The 16,722-nt window shown below is 36.0% G+C and overlaps 1 protein-coding gene across 1 annotated transcript; it reads left to right on the plus strand.

Annotated features, from left to right (window-relative positions):
* The first annotated feature begins 5,284 nt into the window (after positions 1-5,284).
* Positions 5,285-15,639, plus strand: LOC107877638 (FIP1[V]-like protein). Its single transcript, XM_016724333.2, has 9 exons — positions 5,285-6,228; positions 7,790-8,016; positions 8,688-8,814; positions 9,518-9,586; positions 9,697-9,834; positions 10,024-10,125; positions 10,277-10,614; positions 11,466-13,071; positions 14,718-15,639. Exons 1-9 carry the CDS (start codon positions 5,389-5,391, stop codon positions 15,273-15,275), a joined length of 4,005 nt encoding a protein of 1,334 aa, XP_016579819.2. The 5' UTR covers positions 5,285-5,388; the 3' UTR covers positions 15,276-15,639.
* The last annotated feature ends 1,083 nt before the right edge of the window (positions 15,640-16,722 follow it).

Consider the following 16,722-nt stretch of genomic DNA (forward strand, 5'->3'; position numbering starts at 1 on the left):
AGAAGAAAAAAATTGGGTCAAATATTGAACTGAACTGGTCGCCGGGTCTTGAAAGAGTTGAAAAGTGAATCGGGACAGTAAGCAGTGCTTATTTTTGGCAAGTAAATTTGTAGAAATTATTGAACATGTATAATGCTTGGTCCTTTTGATGGTCGGTTGGGTCGGGTTTTTTTTTTTTTAAAAAAAAAGGGTCAATTAGCGTTATTTGGGCTATTCCGTTAGTTGAAGGGTACATATATAAACTTTCATAACAGCGGGGGTATAAAGGTAAATAGGCCAATTTTTCAAAGTAGAGTGGTATTTTTGACCCTTTTCTCTATAATTAATATTGAACCCCTTTAGCTAATTTGTTTGTCTATTTTTTTTTTATTTTGAATCTCCTTAGTGAAAATTCTGATTCCGTCACTGATCAACAAGTGATCATTTGAGCAATATCTTGGGCTTCGATGATGTATATCCTTCAAATGTCAAGGGGGGATACTAACTAAATTTTGTATAAAATGTGTAATGATGATTTTTAGCTTAATTATAACCAACTACTTTTAGCTTTGTTGTTATTGTTTAGCACAATTCAAATTGTGATAGGATAATTGATATAATATAATTGGTACTTGTCAAGTTGATTACTTGTTTAGTTTACTTGATTATCCTTCTCGTTTGCTAGTATTTTCAAATTATATGCATACCTTGCATTTGTTAAATGTCCCATTCTCAATGAAATTATTGAGCTCATGAGGGTCAATATTATGTTGTGTCAACATTGATATCATATAAATGTTTGTATTAATTTATTTGACTTGTTTTTTATTTTAGTCTGTTTAAAAAATAATGATAATTTCTTTTTTTATATATAATTTTTTAATGATAATTTATGGGTGCTTTATTTCTATTATTATCTAGTAGTATGTTATCTCATTTTATTATTTGTTTTTGTGTTTTCTACTTGTTATTCTGTTATTTGCTATGAGCGAAGGTCTATCAGAAATAACCTCTCTACTTCATCTGAGGTAGTGGCATAGACGGCGTACACTTTATCTTTTTCGGACCTCATTTTGTGGGAATACAGGGTTATGTTGTTGTTGTAATTCTTTAAGGATAACTTTCCACTTGATATATTTAATACCATAACTAATTTAAAGGGTATTTTGTTACATTTGATATATTTTTAATTTAAGACGATGAAATTTTAAAAAAAAAAAAATATTTTTTTAAACTCCATACCAAATCAAGTAAGGCCAAACAAATTGAAAAGAAGAAAGTATTGCTATGATAAATATGATATGTAGATATCCTTTAGCCTTAACGAGTGCATAGTTAATTGGGTAATTTCATTTATATTAAAAAAAATAATTTACATTAAAAATAGTCTAGGTTTTGTTTATTATTTAAGATAATCACTATTTTTCTTTTTTCCCTTTTCTTCAATGGTAATCTTTAAAAATAAATATATGGTTTTTGCCTCACTTTTAAGATTAAAAACAAATTTCTCTCTCTCTTTTTTATAATTTTTTTTTCGTGTAACTTTTCCGGTATCAATATTGAATAAATTGATGTAGAAATATTTATATATGATGTACAAATAGTTATGTAGTGTATATTTAATGTATCCATATTGTATAAATAGCTATATAGTGTATATGTAATGTAAGATTGCGTATAATACACCCCTGTGCTGGATCCTTTTCCAGACCCTGCATATAGTGAATGTTTTAATGCATCGGGTTGTCACAAGTTTAATTGCTCATGGAAGACTTGATATAATCAATAGGCAACAAAAATTCGACCTCCAAATGTGATACGAGTGAAGTACGAAAACAAAACACAAGTATGAAAATCAAAAAATAACAAAGGAAAGTCGAATAACAAGGGAAAACAATAGACAAAGAAAGTAAAGGATAAAAGGTAGACACAAGAGAAGGAACGTAAACAAATCAATGGTAGATTAAACCAAGGCCCTCAAACATAATCCGACTACAAACATCTAAATCATCCGAAAATGGAGAGAGGAATTGAACTCCCTCGCAAGCAACGTTTCTAAACAATCACAACAACTCCCAACAAGCTTAAAAAACACTCTCAAGTGTAAGTTCATCCAAAAATCATCTAGGTCCTGAGAAAGAAGAAACCTAGTTATTTATAAGGGAGACAAACACCACATGACCATTTTTAAAACAAATAGCCCAAGTTTGATATTTTGTCAAAAAATAGCCAATCAGTTAAACTATTTTCACGTTATAGTCATTTCCTAATTTAGGTCATTTTGACCCATGTAGTTCAGATACAGTTTAATAACATATTGATACATTCCATACACAATACTAGTACAGTTTCCAACTTGGGTCATTTGGCCCTTTTCTAAAAATATTTCAGTTTTTTTTGCTATAAATTTTTTAACTGAAAAATATTTTTTTTTGGGTTGTTTAAAAATAATAATTAAATATAATTGTATAAAAATGATATAATTAATATATAGAATATGTATCTATACAGGATCTATGTATAGAAATTGTATAGTTCTATCGAATATGTATGTGTATAAAATATATGTAAAAATATATATAGAAAGTGTATAAAAATTATATAATTGTTGTATAAAATGTGTAAAAAAAACTATATAATTATTGTATAAATTGTGTTTCGAAGCTATATAATTTTCGTATAGAATATTTATATGGATAAGATATGTTTAGAAACTGTATAGAACAAGTCAGCAAATTAAAATAGCTAGAAAATGGAATTTAAATTCCATGATCATTTTCGTGGGATTAATTTTGACCGAATGACCATTTGTGTCCCTTTCCCTGTTTATGATCATGAACTATTTATTATAAAATGACCCAAAAGTGACCATAAATGTCAAATGGGCCTAAAATTAACCCTAAGAGCCAAAAACTCAAATAAGAGGCTCCTTCTTTGCCCATCGTCATTATGGTGGATCACAATATTTCTCTTCATCTCTAAAGTTTCGCCAATTACCTGATTTTTTAGAATAGTTTGGCTTGTATTAAAATGTCTCAAGCTTGTCTTTGTTTTTGTGTGTGGTTTTGTCGATGAGATATTCGAACACTTACTTTTTAATTGCCAATGCTAATCTACCAGTAATTTCAAAGTCTTATCTGTGATGGATAGTCAAAACTTCAATGTAAATGTAGTATGACATAAAAGATGAACACATTAGTAAAATATGTTTAAGGACGTTGTATCATGTGTGAGTGTTTAAAATTTATTTGTATATTTTATTTCATATTTGATTGTGTTGCTGCGACTATTTTTATTAGATACTATTGACTCAAAGTCAGAATACACCTCAATACTTCGTAAAAACACGTTGAAAATTTGCCCCCGAGATCAAAACTACATATCACCACTTAAGAAAATATGATTAATGATACTTGTCTGACTAACATGTTACACTTGATACGTAATAACCTTATCTTCCATTCATTCTAATCCATGTATACCAATAATCTTAAATCAAATACATCTTTAATTTTCAAGAAAACAAATTTGATTACACTTAACCTACTTCACTACTACTTTTTTCACCTTTTGCTAAGGTACTTCAACCTCAAATTTGATTACACAATATTTGCTAAATATTATTGACTCAAAGTTAGAACAAGCTTAGTATTTTATAAAAACACATAAGAAATTTAATCCAAAATTAAAATACATATCACCACTTAAGAAGATATGATTGGTCATCATCATCTGACGTACACATTATATGAAACGCAATACGGTTATCTTCTATTCATTCTAATCCATATCATATACCAATAATCTTAAATTAAATAAATTCATTATATTTTCATAAATCAAATTTAATTACGCTTTACCTACTGTACTAGTACTTGTACTTGTTTTTCACCTTTTGCTAAGATACTTCAATTTCAAAATTTGAATTTTTTTTCCTAATACTAGGTGAGTCTTCCTATTGTTGTGATCTCAATTTTCAAAAGCTAAAAAGGAGTAATCACAATATTTTTGGGACAATTTTCGAATATTATATTGAATGGTGATTATAACTAATGGAAACTAAAGGATAACTGAAAAGATGAAAAACTATTTACTTGATTCCATAGATGAGCTTGTAACTTGTAGAATGGAAGAGAAGAGAATTAGGTTAGAGGATAGAAGGAAAGACAAGAGGATTTAGAAGAGGAGGAAATTTTTGGATTGTACCAGTTATGCGATAATCCTTTGCCCAACGAGTTTGTTAGGCTTTATAACAGAACTCGTCTAGCTGATTGCATCTAAGTCCTCGGAGCTCATTAACTGAATTCTAATCGTGGTCATTGATTTTAGTGTTAGTTATTTCCCTCGTTGTCTTTCTAGTTTCGAACTTGAGTGGTTGCATTCATTTTATTGCCATTTCCTACGTCATTACACCTATATATCTTAACCTGGATGAATAGAGTTATCCAACATCTATTACTGATGAAAACTTACATATCCCATAAATTTAATCGATATGCGTAAAAGCTAATCTAGACACAATGATTATAAAAAAAATAGTCACAGCAAAACAAAATATGAAAAATCTTTCATGATTCTTTTTGAGGGTGGAACTAGGATACAATGAGCCAAATCCCCTTTTTTAAAAAATTATATTATTTATATATGATTATAATTATTTTTTTTCGTATATACATTACATGTTGAATCCCCTTTAGCTAGTTCGTGTGTGCACTTTTGAACTCCTCAATGAAAATCATAACTCCACCGTTGATTCTTTCCACTTATCTTAGCCTTATGGATAAAATTACTATTACCTATTTCTACCAATGAGATGACACGTATCTTATAAATGTAAGGGCAAAAAACATAAATACCGATAGTTTGAAGCTTAATTACAAAAAATCTCGATATTTTACATAATTATTGAAAATTTTTATTTTGAACCGATTGAGATATATTATTAACTCTCTTTACATCCATTTTTTCTTCATAAAGATACAAAATTAGCTCCTGATACTTTTTTTCGATTTCGGGTCCATTAAAATACATAATACATCAAACAAGGATACGTTTTTTTCTTTGTAAAGATCCATTTTTTTGATTTTGGATCTGTCGAGATACATAATTAGCTCTCGATACATTCAATGAAGATACATGATTAGTTGAAATTTTTGTAATTACTTTATAAGAGTAGAAATTTATATAAATAAGTTAAAGTTAAAATATACATTTATGTTATATTTCCTAAATTTAATCAGTACACAAAAATTAACCCAAACATCACAATTCTAAAAAGTAGTCATAGCAAAACAAAATTTGTACTTTGGACCCTCATATACGAAGGTGGTTGTAAGAGAGTATAAAATTTACTTATGCACACTTCTTAGAAAGCCCTCAAAACCCTCTCTTTCTCTCTAGCAGTTGCTAATGGAGGACGACGATGAATTCGGAGATCTATATACCGACGTGCTCCGCCCTTTAACAACGTCGGTGTTTCAGTCTCAACCACCATCAGCTCCGCCGCAAGAAGTAACTGCCGCCGGCGGGTCGACCCAACTCACGACCCGACCCACGACGCGGCCGATCGATCTGAATATAAATACCGATGACGATGAGGTTATGTTCGGAGTAGCTCCGAATGAGATGAAAACCCTAGAATCCGGGTCGAGTTTACCCGAATCGAATCTGAATTTGAATTTGGGAGCTGGAATTGGTGAATCGGGTAGGGAATCTAGGGTTTTGGAGAAGAGTGAAGATGTGAGATTACCGAATTTCATGGATGACGAAGCTAATATTGATATTGTAGTGGAAGAGAATGATGAAAAAGAGGGTATTTTGATGGGGAAAGAGGAAAACGATGTTGGGAATATCGAGGCGGATGGACAGTTGATTCCGGGGCTATCGATTCCTGGCGGAGATGCTAATGTTGAGGATGATTGGGATAGTGATAGTGAGGATGATTTGCAGATTGTGTTGAATGATAATAATCATGGGCCAATGGGTATGGAGGGAATGGGTATAGGTGTAGAAGATGACGAGGACGATGAAGATGGAGAGCCATTGGTTATTGTAGCGGATAACGATGGACCGAGTCATCCACCAATGATGGAAGAGCAAGAATGGGGTGAAGAAGGTGGTGTTGGTGGTAATGGAGAGAGGAAGGAGATGAATGATGCATTGAAAGTGAATGGAGCACCTGGAGTAGCACCGAAAGTCGGAGGGTACAGCAATCACGCGTACCATCATCCTTATCATTCGCAGTATAAGGTCAGTGATGTTGTACATCTGGGGGTTTATGTTCTCCCCATATTGTTTAATGAGAATATACAATGTAGGATGACTTGTAATTTACATATAGTATTGTGTTGATTAGTGATGTTAAGGCCGATGGCTCTCGTTGTATGCACAGATGTATAAAGATTTGTACTGATGATAATATTATTAATGAAATTTATTTCATATTTTTGTTGGAAGTAATTCTTGTTTAGTCATTCTATAGCATCGTCATGCTTTAGTTTATATAGGTAGATGATGTTTGAAATGTTTCAATACAAGGCATCCTCAAAGGCTAACAATTCTCATTGTCCTTGCCTTGGTGGACAAAGTTACTTGGTATCTGTTGCTGGTGGGAGGTGGCAGGTATCCGTTGATTTAGTCGAGGTGCGCGAAAGCTGGCCCGGACAACACAATTATCAAAAAAATAAAGAGAGGCTAACAGTACTCATCCGCAAATTGAACTCTTTTTAGGATATCCAAATGTACAATTGAAAATGATGAACTCTAACTAATCTAAATCCTAAGTGGTTGCATGTTGGTTCATACGTTTATCGCCACGTGATACATTTGGATGCTACTGTTGCACTGATTCATCTTAACAGTACTTATCTAAAAGCACTTCAAAGAGTGGGTAACTGGCTGTTGTTAACACCTTTTTAAATGGATAGCGGTATTTTTGAACTATTGGGTGACTGGTTGTTGGTACCACCTTTTTTAATAGATAAAGGCTATTTTTGAACTATTTGTTGCTGGTTGCAAGTTGCATCTGCTGCTGCTGTGCTAATAGGTCTTGAGAATGTAAATGGAGAATTTCAGGAAACCTTATGGACATTAATTTGTTGGACTATTGCTGACTTTTGATCACTTTTTGGTTTATCTATGATCGTCTCTAGTTAGCACCTTCATTTTCCCAACAGGCTGGATTGAGCAAGTAGTTCATTAACCAATGAAGCCTATTCAAGTCAATCTGGTTGGTTAATCTGAAAATGATATATACTAATAGAAATATGCTCTTTTTTATACTGAGCGATGAGTACAACTCTCAAGTAGTGTTTGTTAAATATAAAGTAAAGATATATAAGAATTGGTAAAGCTGAAAACTGTTTTGTTTCGGTTGCATAAAGTTTATCGCAATTAAGCTACATATGCAAGACCAATCCTAGACATCTTAATAAAACTGAAAATTTTAGTTGATGTTTCTCATCTTGCTTGTTGAATCTGTGTAAATAATGTTTTACGTTCTTATCTGGTGAGATGCTTAACACAGTGGAACTGTTCTTTTGCCACATATTTACTCTTGCTTGCTTACTTGATAAAATCCATCACAACTGCTAAGCTTATGTGCCATATTTTGTTGTCTATTTCTTGTCAGATGATTGGAAGATTTACTATATATCTTTTACTTGTACAGTTTTAAAAAAAAGATATAATTTTTTTTTATTTTTTCTGGATTCGTTCTTCTTTTTGCCACTCTGTCCTGATAGTAGTTCCCTGTTACATTATTTCGACAGCTGATAATGAGTCTCTTCTCCTTTTTTCTTGTTTCGTGTAGTATGTGAGACCTGGTGCAGCTCCTATGCCTGGAGTTCCCCCTCCAGGTCCTGGAGGAATACCTGGTCAAGTCCGTCCTCCTGTCAATGTAGGCCCTGTTGCTGGACGTGGTAGAGGTGATTGGCGACCACCTGGAATGAAAGGTGGCTATGGAATGCCTGGCTGGGGAGGCGGTCCCGCTGGGCGTGGCTTTGGAATTGGGTTGGAATTCACTCTTCCTTCACACAAGTATGTTTCCCTATGTTTCCCTGATTTACATAGCATACTTGAATTTGCTATTATTTCTGTTTGGTGAGGTTTTGTTTTTACTGTGATAGAAGAATTAAGTGTACTACCTCTTTTCGAGTTACATTACTTTGCTCCAAAATTTAATTTTAGTTTACCTTGTGTGTTGATTCTGTAATTTTATTTGATTAATGTCGCTATGTGCAAATCTCCTGTTCCAGTCTAAAAGCATGAGAGTGCTTTACAGAATATAACGATATTTACATAGTAGTATCTTTGCAATCTGCAGTCAATAATAAATGAGTCTTCCTGCCTCTTATATTACGGTGCTGTCTGCAGCTTCTATAAGAAGTGGTTGCTTCCCGTAAAATTCCCCTAGTAACTTGTTATTTTAATCTCTAAGACCCATTGAAGAACTTGTCCTCATGTTGTGAAACTTTGAGGAAGAGGGCAGTTATATAGCATGTGTTATATTTATGAGGTTAAAATTGATGCTATTTATGTGGTATGTCCATTTAGTTTTGGCTGTATAGAGAATCTGTGTTTGAAAGTATTATTGTGCACAATGTCAGGTGACTACTTTTCAATTTGTTATGTTTTTTCCGTAAAATCATGTAAATACTGGAAAGGTTCAAAAACTTTCAAAATGCTTATTTAGCCTTGTACACTGTCAGGACTATATTTGAAGTTGATATAGATGGTTTTGATGAGAAACCTTGGAGACTTCCGGGCATTGATGTAACAGATTTCTTTAACTTTGGTTTGAATGAGGATAGCTGGAAAGATTATTGCAAGCAGCTGGTTGGTTAACTATATTTCCTTTTCCTTTTATTAATTTTCCTGGTGAATCCATGCATCAAAACTCCTTAAGATTGTTAATTGTTTTAAACCATGGAAGTATTTTGAATTCCAAGGTTATCCTCTCTATACCGCAGGTTTCTTAATAAATTGATTTCCAAGTTCTCCTTCTCCCTAAAATTTAGATTTTGCATGCTAAGCAAGAATTGTAAAATATTCCCTCTGTTACAATGTAAGTGCTGGTGAGAGGTGGCAGGTTGTTTAAGACCACAAGATTCAAAGGAAATTTTGGTATATTACACACATATTGCCAGATTCAAATGTCTTTTATTTTCTTAAATTCCGTGCCTAATCAAACTAAGACGCTTTAATTGAATTGGGGTTGAGTATGATTTTTTTAGGATGCTTTACATAAAAAATGTACCACTAGACTCTCTCCTCCCCACCCTCCTTTAGCATGGTCCTTCTCCTTCCTGTGGTGCTTTCCATCCATGCTCCATAACCCGTTTGTCATGTCCCGTGGCGCAGTGGCTAGCCTCTCAGTGCCTGCGAGACATTGTGCATGCATGAAGAGAGCTAGGAAGGAGGACTGAGTTTGGAGTGCAACCACAATAATAGCATCGCAAAATGCATTGTTTAGTATGTATGAGTGCATTGATTCTGTAGAGTGGAAATCTTGAAATATGATAATCGGTCTTTGCTCCAGGAACAACTTCGACTTGAGTCAACTATGCAAGGACGAATTCGGGTATATGAAAGTGGGAGGGCAGAGCAGGTAATGTAATGCTTATGCAGATGAAGATACTAACCTTCAGCAAGATGTGCATTTTAAGATACTTATCATGCTTCAAAATTGTTCTTATTCTATTTCGGTATTCATCTTAGGAATATGATCCAGATCTTCCCCCAGAACTTGCAGCTGCAGCTGGTATTCAAGACATTCCATCAGAAAATTTGAATGGTAAAACTGATGGAACTTCAAATGACCTAGCAAGAGGAGCTATACGGATGCGACCGCCTCTAGTATGTATTTTGAACACTAGCGTTACTTTTAGAAACTTTTCTGGTATTTTGTGGGCCTAACGTTCCAACTTGGCTAATGCGTGAAGTATGCTTGCACTAGTACATCTTTAACCATGACAAGTAATGATACTAAATTTTCTGCTAGTAGTTGTACTATTTACTCACTGTTATGATATGATATTCTACTAGCCCACTGGAAGACCGATACAGGTTGAAACCGGTTCTGGTGACCGCCTACCGTCTATTGACACCCGACCACCACGACAGCGTGACTCAGATGCAATTATTGAAGTGAGTGATCTGACCCTATCTTTTCGAAATCCAAAAAGGAGGTTTCTGTCAAAATATAAAAAAGAAGCAGAGTTTCATGCTGATATCTCTCTGCTTCTTATTTTCGACATTTTGTTTTATTTATTTCTGTTGTTACTTTTTGGGTGAACAGATCGTGTGCCAGGATGATGACCAATACACAGGAGATGACAAGAATGAGGTGCAATTGGACAATATTCCTTCAACAGAGGATTTTAGAGGTGATGCAAGAAGAGGACCCCTGCAGGAACATGTTCAAGAATCTGAAGGTTTCCAGCATCCTTATAAGAGCCACAAGCGAGAGCTCAATGCTAGGAGAACACAGTTTAACCCTGTAGGTAATGATTATTTGACCAAAGGAGAAGGAGTGGCTCCTTTTTCCTCGGAGGCTCCTGGTCAGTTTGCTTCTGATTCTGGTGGACAGACTTCTGCACACGACAGCATGAATTGTGTTGCCCAACTTGAGGAAAGGTACTATATATGTTGTCTAAATAATGTTTTTACCTTCCAGAGCATTAGGTTTCGCTTATTTTTTGATGTTTACAAAATTCCATGGTCTACAATGGAAAGAATGGGAGTGTCAAAGAAAACCTTCAAACTATCCTTATCATTCAAATGCAATTCAGCATTAGATACTCCAAATGTAGTTGTTTCTATTGCCTATCATCCTGAAGTTTCAGAGAATACTAACCTGTTTCAAGCCATTATGGCTTTGGTTCAACGTAAAACTTACAAGATGACTGTTGCACTAAGTTTGCTATTTAAGTTGTGAAGGGTCGAGGGGACCATTATATTCATAGTTGTGAAGCTGAAATAACAGATTACTAAGAAGTACTAATTATAATAACTCAGTTTCAACTCTAAAGTGAAAGTAAAAGATGCTACTTCCTCCGTTATAATTCGTTTGACCTACTTTCTTTTTTTTGGCAACTCTTTGATTTCAACTTTTCCACGTGGCATGTCTAAGACCACAAGATTCAAGCTGCTTCTTTATTTTCTTAAGCTCCGTGCCAAGTCAAAACTGGACAATCAAATTTAAACAAAGGGATTATGTTTTTGCTAAGAACAACAACAACAACATTAGCAAGTGTCATCCCACAAGTGAGATTTGGGGAGAATAGGGTGTACATAGACCTTACCCTACCTCGTGGAGGTAGTGTTTGATTGGATATCGTAAGGAGTAAAGTTTAGCCACAGATTATGCTAAGTTCCCATTTTGCTCTTGCTATTTGTTAAAAATTGCTCGTCCACTGCTGCTTTTCTTGGAGTTTATTCCCTTATTGTTTTCCTAATATTGTCTGTCTCTCCATTTTTTAATCCAGGGGAAAAAAGGGAAGTGCATGCGACAGATCACCTGACATTACTCCCAGCAATAGCAGAGAGAGACTCCAAGTTGATAGTCAGAAGGAAGAGTCATTTGAAAGTGTTGATCGTGCGCGCAGTCCTGTCCCTCCTTCTCCTGCTGCCGAGAGACCTGCTCAGGGGAAAGATACGGAAGATCGAGATGATATCCCTGATCAAAATGCTGGAGCAGATGCAAACAGTGAAGTTGACAGAGAGGAAATGGCTTTGGATGCAAGAACTGATAGTGAAACCATGAATGATGAATTTCTACATTCTGCAAAAAAGCAAAAGTTAAGTTCACGACATGAACAATCTTCTCCTCAAGAAACTGATGATGGAGAAGACTCCAAGGCTGGAAGAAGTAGTGAGAACAGCAAAGTTCAATCTGGAAGCAGTCGAGGTTATCACAAGTTACGGGATGATATTGAGGAGGAAGTTGTTCAAGATGGACGTTCTATGCGCATGGACAATGCAAAGAAAGCAGTTGCAAGAGACGAGGGCTCTATCCTCCGAAAGAAATCCCGCAATGAGAAAGAAGCAGAGAAGTACCCTGTGGTAGTGAAAGGGAGGGAAGATTCTTATTCCCGTAAAACTGTTGACTCTAGTTCAGCCCATTACATTGACCGACGGAGGGAACGTGAATATTCAGAGGGGATGTGGCAAAGAAGGGATGACGATCTACAGGGAAGGAGAACTAAAGTGGAAGAACCACGTAAGAGGGAGCTTATTGATGAAATTGGATCCAGACATCGCAGTAAGGCGCGAGAATTTGAGGCAAGTGATAGAGAAGAGCGCCATTTATATAGAAAACAGTTGGAGTGTGTTACTTTAAGGCCTGATTATGATAAGGATATGGGAGCAAGGCACAGAGATAGGGATGAGTTGAAGAGGTACGATACCTTGGATGATCGACACAATAAAAGAAGAAAAGAAGAGGCAAAATTAAGTAGAGAATACGTTGATAAGGAAGAAACCTTCCATTCCCATGGAGAAAATATGATTCGCAGAAAGAGAGAGAGAGATGATACCTCAGATCACCGAAAAAGGGATGAGCTGATGAGACTAAGAGATGATGAGCAGCACTATATCAGGCACAAAGAAGATGTAGTGTTTCAGAGGGAGAGGAGTGATAGACAGCGAGAACGTGAGGAGTGGTATAGGCTTAAACAGTCCCATGAAGAGACACTACCCAAAAGGGAGAGAGAAGAAATTAGGGGTGGTCTGCGGGCTGGACGTGTTGCGGAAGAAAAAGCTTGGGCTGCTCAATCTAGAGTGAAAGATGAGTACAGAAACTCTGATCAGCATTCAAAGGATGTGAGGCATGCTGACCATATTAGGAGGAGGGATCGTGTTGAAAATGAAAGTCCTTCGAGACCGAGGACACGTGAGGATGAAAGAAGAGCAAGACATGATAGGGTGAGCTCACGTGAAGATCGTGCTCCCCATGCTCCTGACAACTCCAGGATTAATGAGAAAAGACATAAAGATTATTTAAAGAAGGGTAAAGAATTTGAGGGTGATCATAACTCCCAGGTGGCTTTGAACATGAATGAAGACGACCTGACTGGACAGAGAAATGAGTTGGTAAGTACCTGCTACATGTATTTTATACCAATATTCTTCAAGTTTTCGTTGTCTCATTGCATTAATGATTATGATTTTGGACTCTGTGTCCGTGAAGATGGGGATAGCAAATTTTACTCGTACAGCAACAGATCACAACTAGTGCAGTGGAATTGAAAAAACTTCCAAAAGTTAAGACGACTTCGTTAGGTTCTTTCTAAAGCTGACTAGCCTGAAATGGAATAAAATTTTCCGAAATAAGGACAGTCAAAAGGTGGGTTTTAACAGAAATTGATACACGATAAGTTTAATCCAAATTAGCTAGGTTACCGATATATTACCCAAGGGTGTCACCTAGTGGTCAATGAGGTCTCAGGTTCAAATCCCAATCCCTACAGAGACAGCGACTCTAGGTGATTTCTTTCGATCTGTCCTATCCTTGATGGACAGAGTTATGAAGAGTTACGTGGGTCCCTGAATGTTGGTGGGAGGTGGCAGGTATCCTAGGTAATTAGTCGGGTGTGCACAAGTTGGCCCAGACACCACTGTTATAGAAAGAAATGAATCCTCCTTTTTCTTCTACTCCACTCGATTTTATTCATTCTAATTCAATAGTTCTCCAAAAGAAATTTTTCATTCAAAATTAGTCGGGACCCTAAAAGTTGTTACCAAACATTTTGTGGATACCCCAAAAAGATCTTTCAAGATGTATCTAGGCACAACTTTCCCAAATCTATTCTCCAATTCTTTCTAAGAGCTAATTTTCCCAAAAATTAAACTTTAACCAAATGCAAACGCCACGCAATGGATATTAGGTAGACACTAAAATATGTAACATTAACTGAATTTTCCCCTTTTTTGTGGTCTTCACTAAGTTGTTGCACTAACTCAGATTTAGAAAAATCAAATTAAATCGACTCCTGTATCGATCTAAGCGTCTTCCGTCAGAAATTAAGTAGTTACGGGGGCCTTTATACCTAAAAGCGAAGGCTAGGTGTTGGAACAACTTGCTTGTGCTTGATTAATTGTCAGGTGAGAAACAATTATGTGGACCATTTTGGAACTTAGTCGTAAGCTCTTGAAGCTCGTTGTGAGCCCAAATAGGAACTTAATTTCAAAACTGGCTTGGACTTTTTGATTTTTGTAAGCTTGTACTCTCAGTCATACTTGGTCATTACTGAAATTTCTGTTGACTAGATTGTAGGTAGGTAATCCTGAGAAAATGCTGCGAGACAATTAAAAGCTAATTTCTAGATGCAGGAGGTGATCCAAAATGGTAATTAACATCTCGATGGGTTGACCGGAATTATTGTTCTGATAATCTAGGTTTAGACCATTTTGGAAAAGATGATGTGCTTTTCTTTTGAGAAACTGGGAACTGTAAAAGATTCTGTGCTTTTAAAACACAATTATTGAACACTCGAGTTGGCAAAAGAAACTTGAGAAGCACACAAGATTTAATTTGCATAGATATCCTGGCGCAATCATATGTGATTCACATTACGCCGACTTCTAGTTTATGGAGCATTTAGTGAAGCAATGATGCCTGAAAAGAGGATCTGGATATATCGAAGTATTGTAGGTTTGGGGGTCCAGAAGCGCATTCTTCAATTTCTAAATTAACCTCCCATGAGTTAAATGTTCGTTTTCTGGCTTATAATGATCAGGTGAGCTCAAAGGGAAAATTTGTGCAAGGAACCAATGAGAACAAGATCCACAGGAATCGCCAATCCTCCAGGAAACATCAGGAAGCAGCTTCATCAGATGAAGAGCAGGAGGATTCCAGGAGGGGACGTTCCAAGTTAGAACGATGGACAAGCCACAAGGAAAGAGACTTTGGTGTCGATGCTAAATCATCTTCCTTGAACATGAAAGACAATGATGTACACAAGGGCACAGGTACTTCATTAGCTAACAAAAACCAAGATGAAGCTTTAAAGACGGCCGAAGACGATCAACAACCTGCAGGCAACAATAAAAATGGAGGTGTCCCTGAGATTAATAACGTAGAAACAAAGCCTATGGAGGATAAACACTTGGAGACAGTTGAGAAGTTGAAGAAGCGAAGTGAGCGCTTCAAGCTTCCAATGCCAAGTGAGAAAGAAGCTCCTGTAAGTAAAAAGGTGGAAGGTGATCCATTATCCTCGGTTCAAAGTGAAATCCCCCCAGACTCAGAGGTGAAGCCAGAGCGTCCAGCACGGAGGAGGAGATGGACAAGCAATTAAATGAGAATTCAAGGAACATCTTTGTTGGAGGGCTTATTTCCTCTCCGTGGATTTCCAATATGCACAACTTGAGGAGCACGCGACTGCTGTTCTCCGTCTATTCAGGATCTGAGGTTTGTTTAGACCTCCCATAGTAGATTTGGGAATCTGTAACCATGTTGAGATTAACTATTTTGTTTTCTTAATTCTGTAATACATGTATATACCAGTAAGCATAACTTCATAGTGGCCCATTGTTGGGGTGCCAGAATTACATTTTTGGGTATTAAATGACATTGAATTATAGTGTATGAGTAGTAGTAAACACTGTATTTGAGAACTATAGTTAGCGACTATGGATCCTCCATCGTCTTTCCTCCTTGAAGACCACTCTCTGCAAGGAGTCTTCTCTGTTTGCTGTCACTTTTTTGGACCATGAATGATGAAAGACTTCAGGAACCGAAACTCATGGTGAACAAGATGAAGAGGACATGGAAGAGAAGCAAATTGCAGGAGAATCCGGAACTAGGAAACAGGGACATGAAATTCTCCTTGTCCGTGTAGGTATGTATCGCGATAAAACTGCTTTGTCTCTTTGAAAGTTTATTAGTTTCGTGGAGCACAAAGTCGGAACGCGATTTTTTGTATGCTGTGTTAGAGAAAAACATGATGAGTTACAGAAATTATAACAGAAGAGAAGAAAATCTCTTGGCCATGCTGATGTTCTCTGTTCCTTTGTTTTACGTGAATTTATCATTACATGAGCTCGTTGATCCCTTAACAAGCAATGCAGAAACGTTTATACGTGGAGTAGTGAGTATTCTTAGAGATGCAGGAACTGAACTTCAAAAGTAGTAGCTAAACTGATGATTTTAGATGAATGAAATAAGCTTCAAATAGAGCAGAATGGACTAATGGTTACAGAGAATGAGTAGAGTTTGATTAAATTGAAGTGTCTGATTAATTACTTGATTGGATTTGGTATCTCGAAAACTTTCGAGGTTATAACCAATTTGACGCTTGTTGTTTACTCTCTTTTGTCTGGATAATCCTATAGCAATCGATCTGTGGGGGGGAAGATGTCTTTTCTATGAAAACATTCGGTGGCGGATTCAGGATTTAGGAATTGTGGGTGCACGAAACGTTTGAACACATATATTGACGTCCAAAGCTTTAAGTTTCACTTGGGAACTAAAAAACCTAGCTATCTTCTTCGCTTATTGGGTGCTTTTCTAAATGCTAAATCAGATTTTATATACTTCATATCTAATCTGCGTCGAGTTGAATGGGTGTTGGAGCATTCAGAATTTGGCTACAGATCCGCTCCTGAAAACATTAATACTGAAGCGAAGTGAAACAATGAATATACAAGAGGCTCGATTTATCTGTATCATAAATATCATTAGTGTCTATCGAGAATAACCTTTGGCAAGATAGGAGGAACGTTGATTACACACCACCCTTTTTA

The sequence above is a fragment of the Capsicum annuum genome, chromosome 7, assembly GCF_002878395.1.
Source record: "Capsicum annuum cultivar UCD-10X-F1 chromosome 7, UCD10Xv1.1, whole genome shotgun sequence".
NCBI classification, from domain to species: Eukaryota; Viridiplantae; Streptophyta; class Magnoliopsida; order Solanales; family Solanaceae; genus Capsicum; species Capsicum annuum.

Bases quoted from the DNA above. Each gene is read 5' to 3' on its own strand.
- LOC107877638 (XM_016724333.2), top strand. From the start codon at position 5,389: ATGGAGGACGACGATGAATTCGGAGATCTATATACCGACGTGCTCCGC. The intron at 10,615-11,465 runs GTACTATATATG...TTTTTAATCCAG, and splicing joins GTTGCCCAACTTGAGGAAAG to GGGAAAAAAGGGAAGTGCAT. The intron at 13,072-14,717 runs GTAAGTACCTGC...TATAATGATCAG, and splicing joins CTGGACAGAGAAATGAGTTG to GTGAGCTCAAAGGGAAAATT.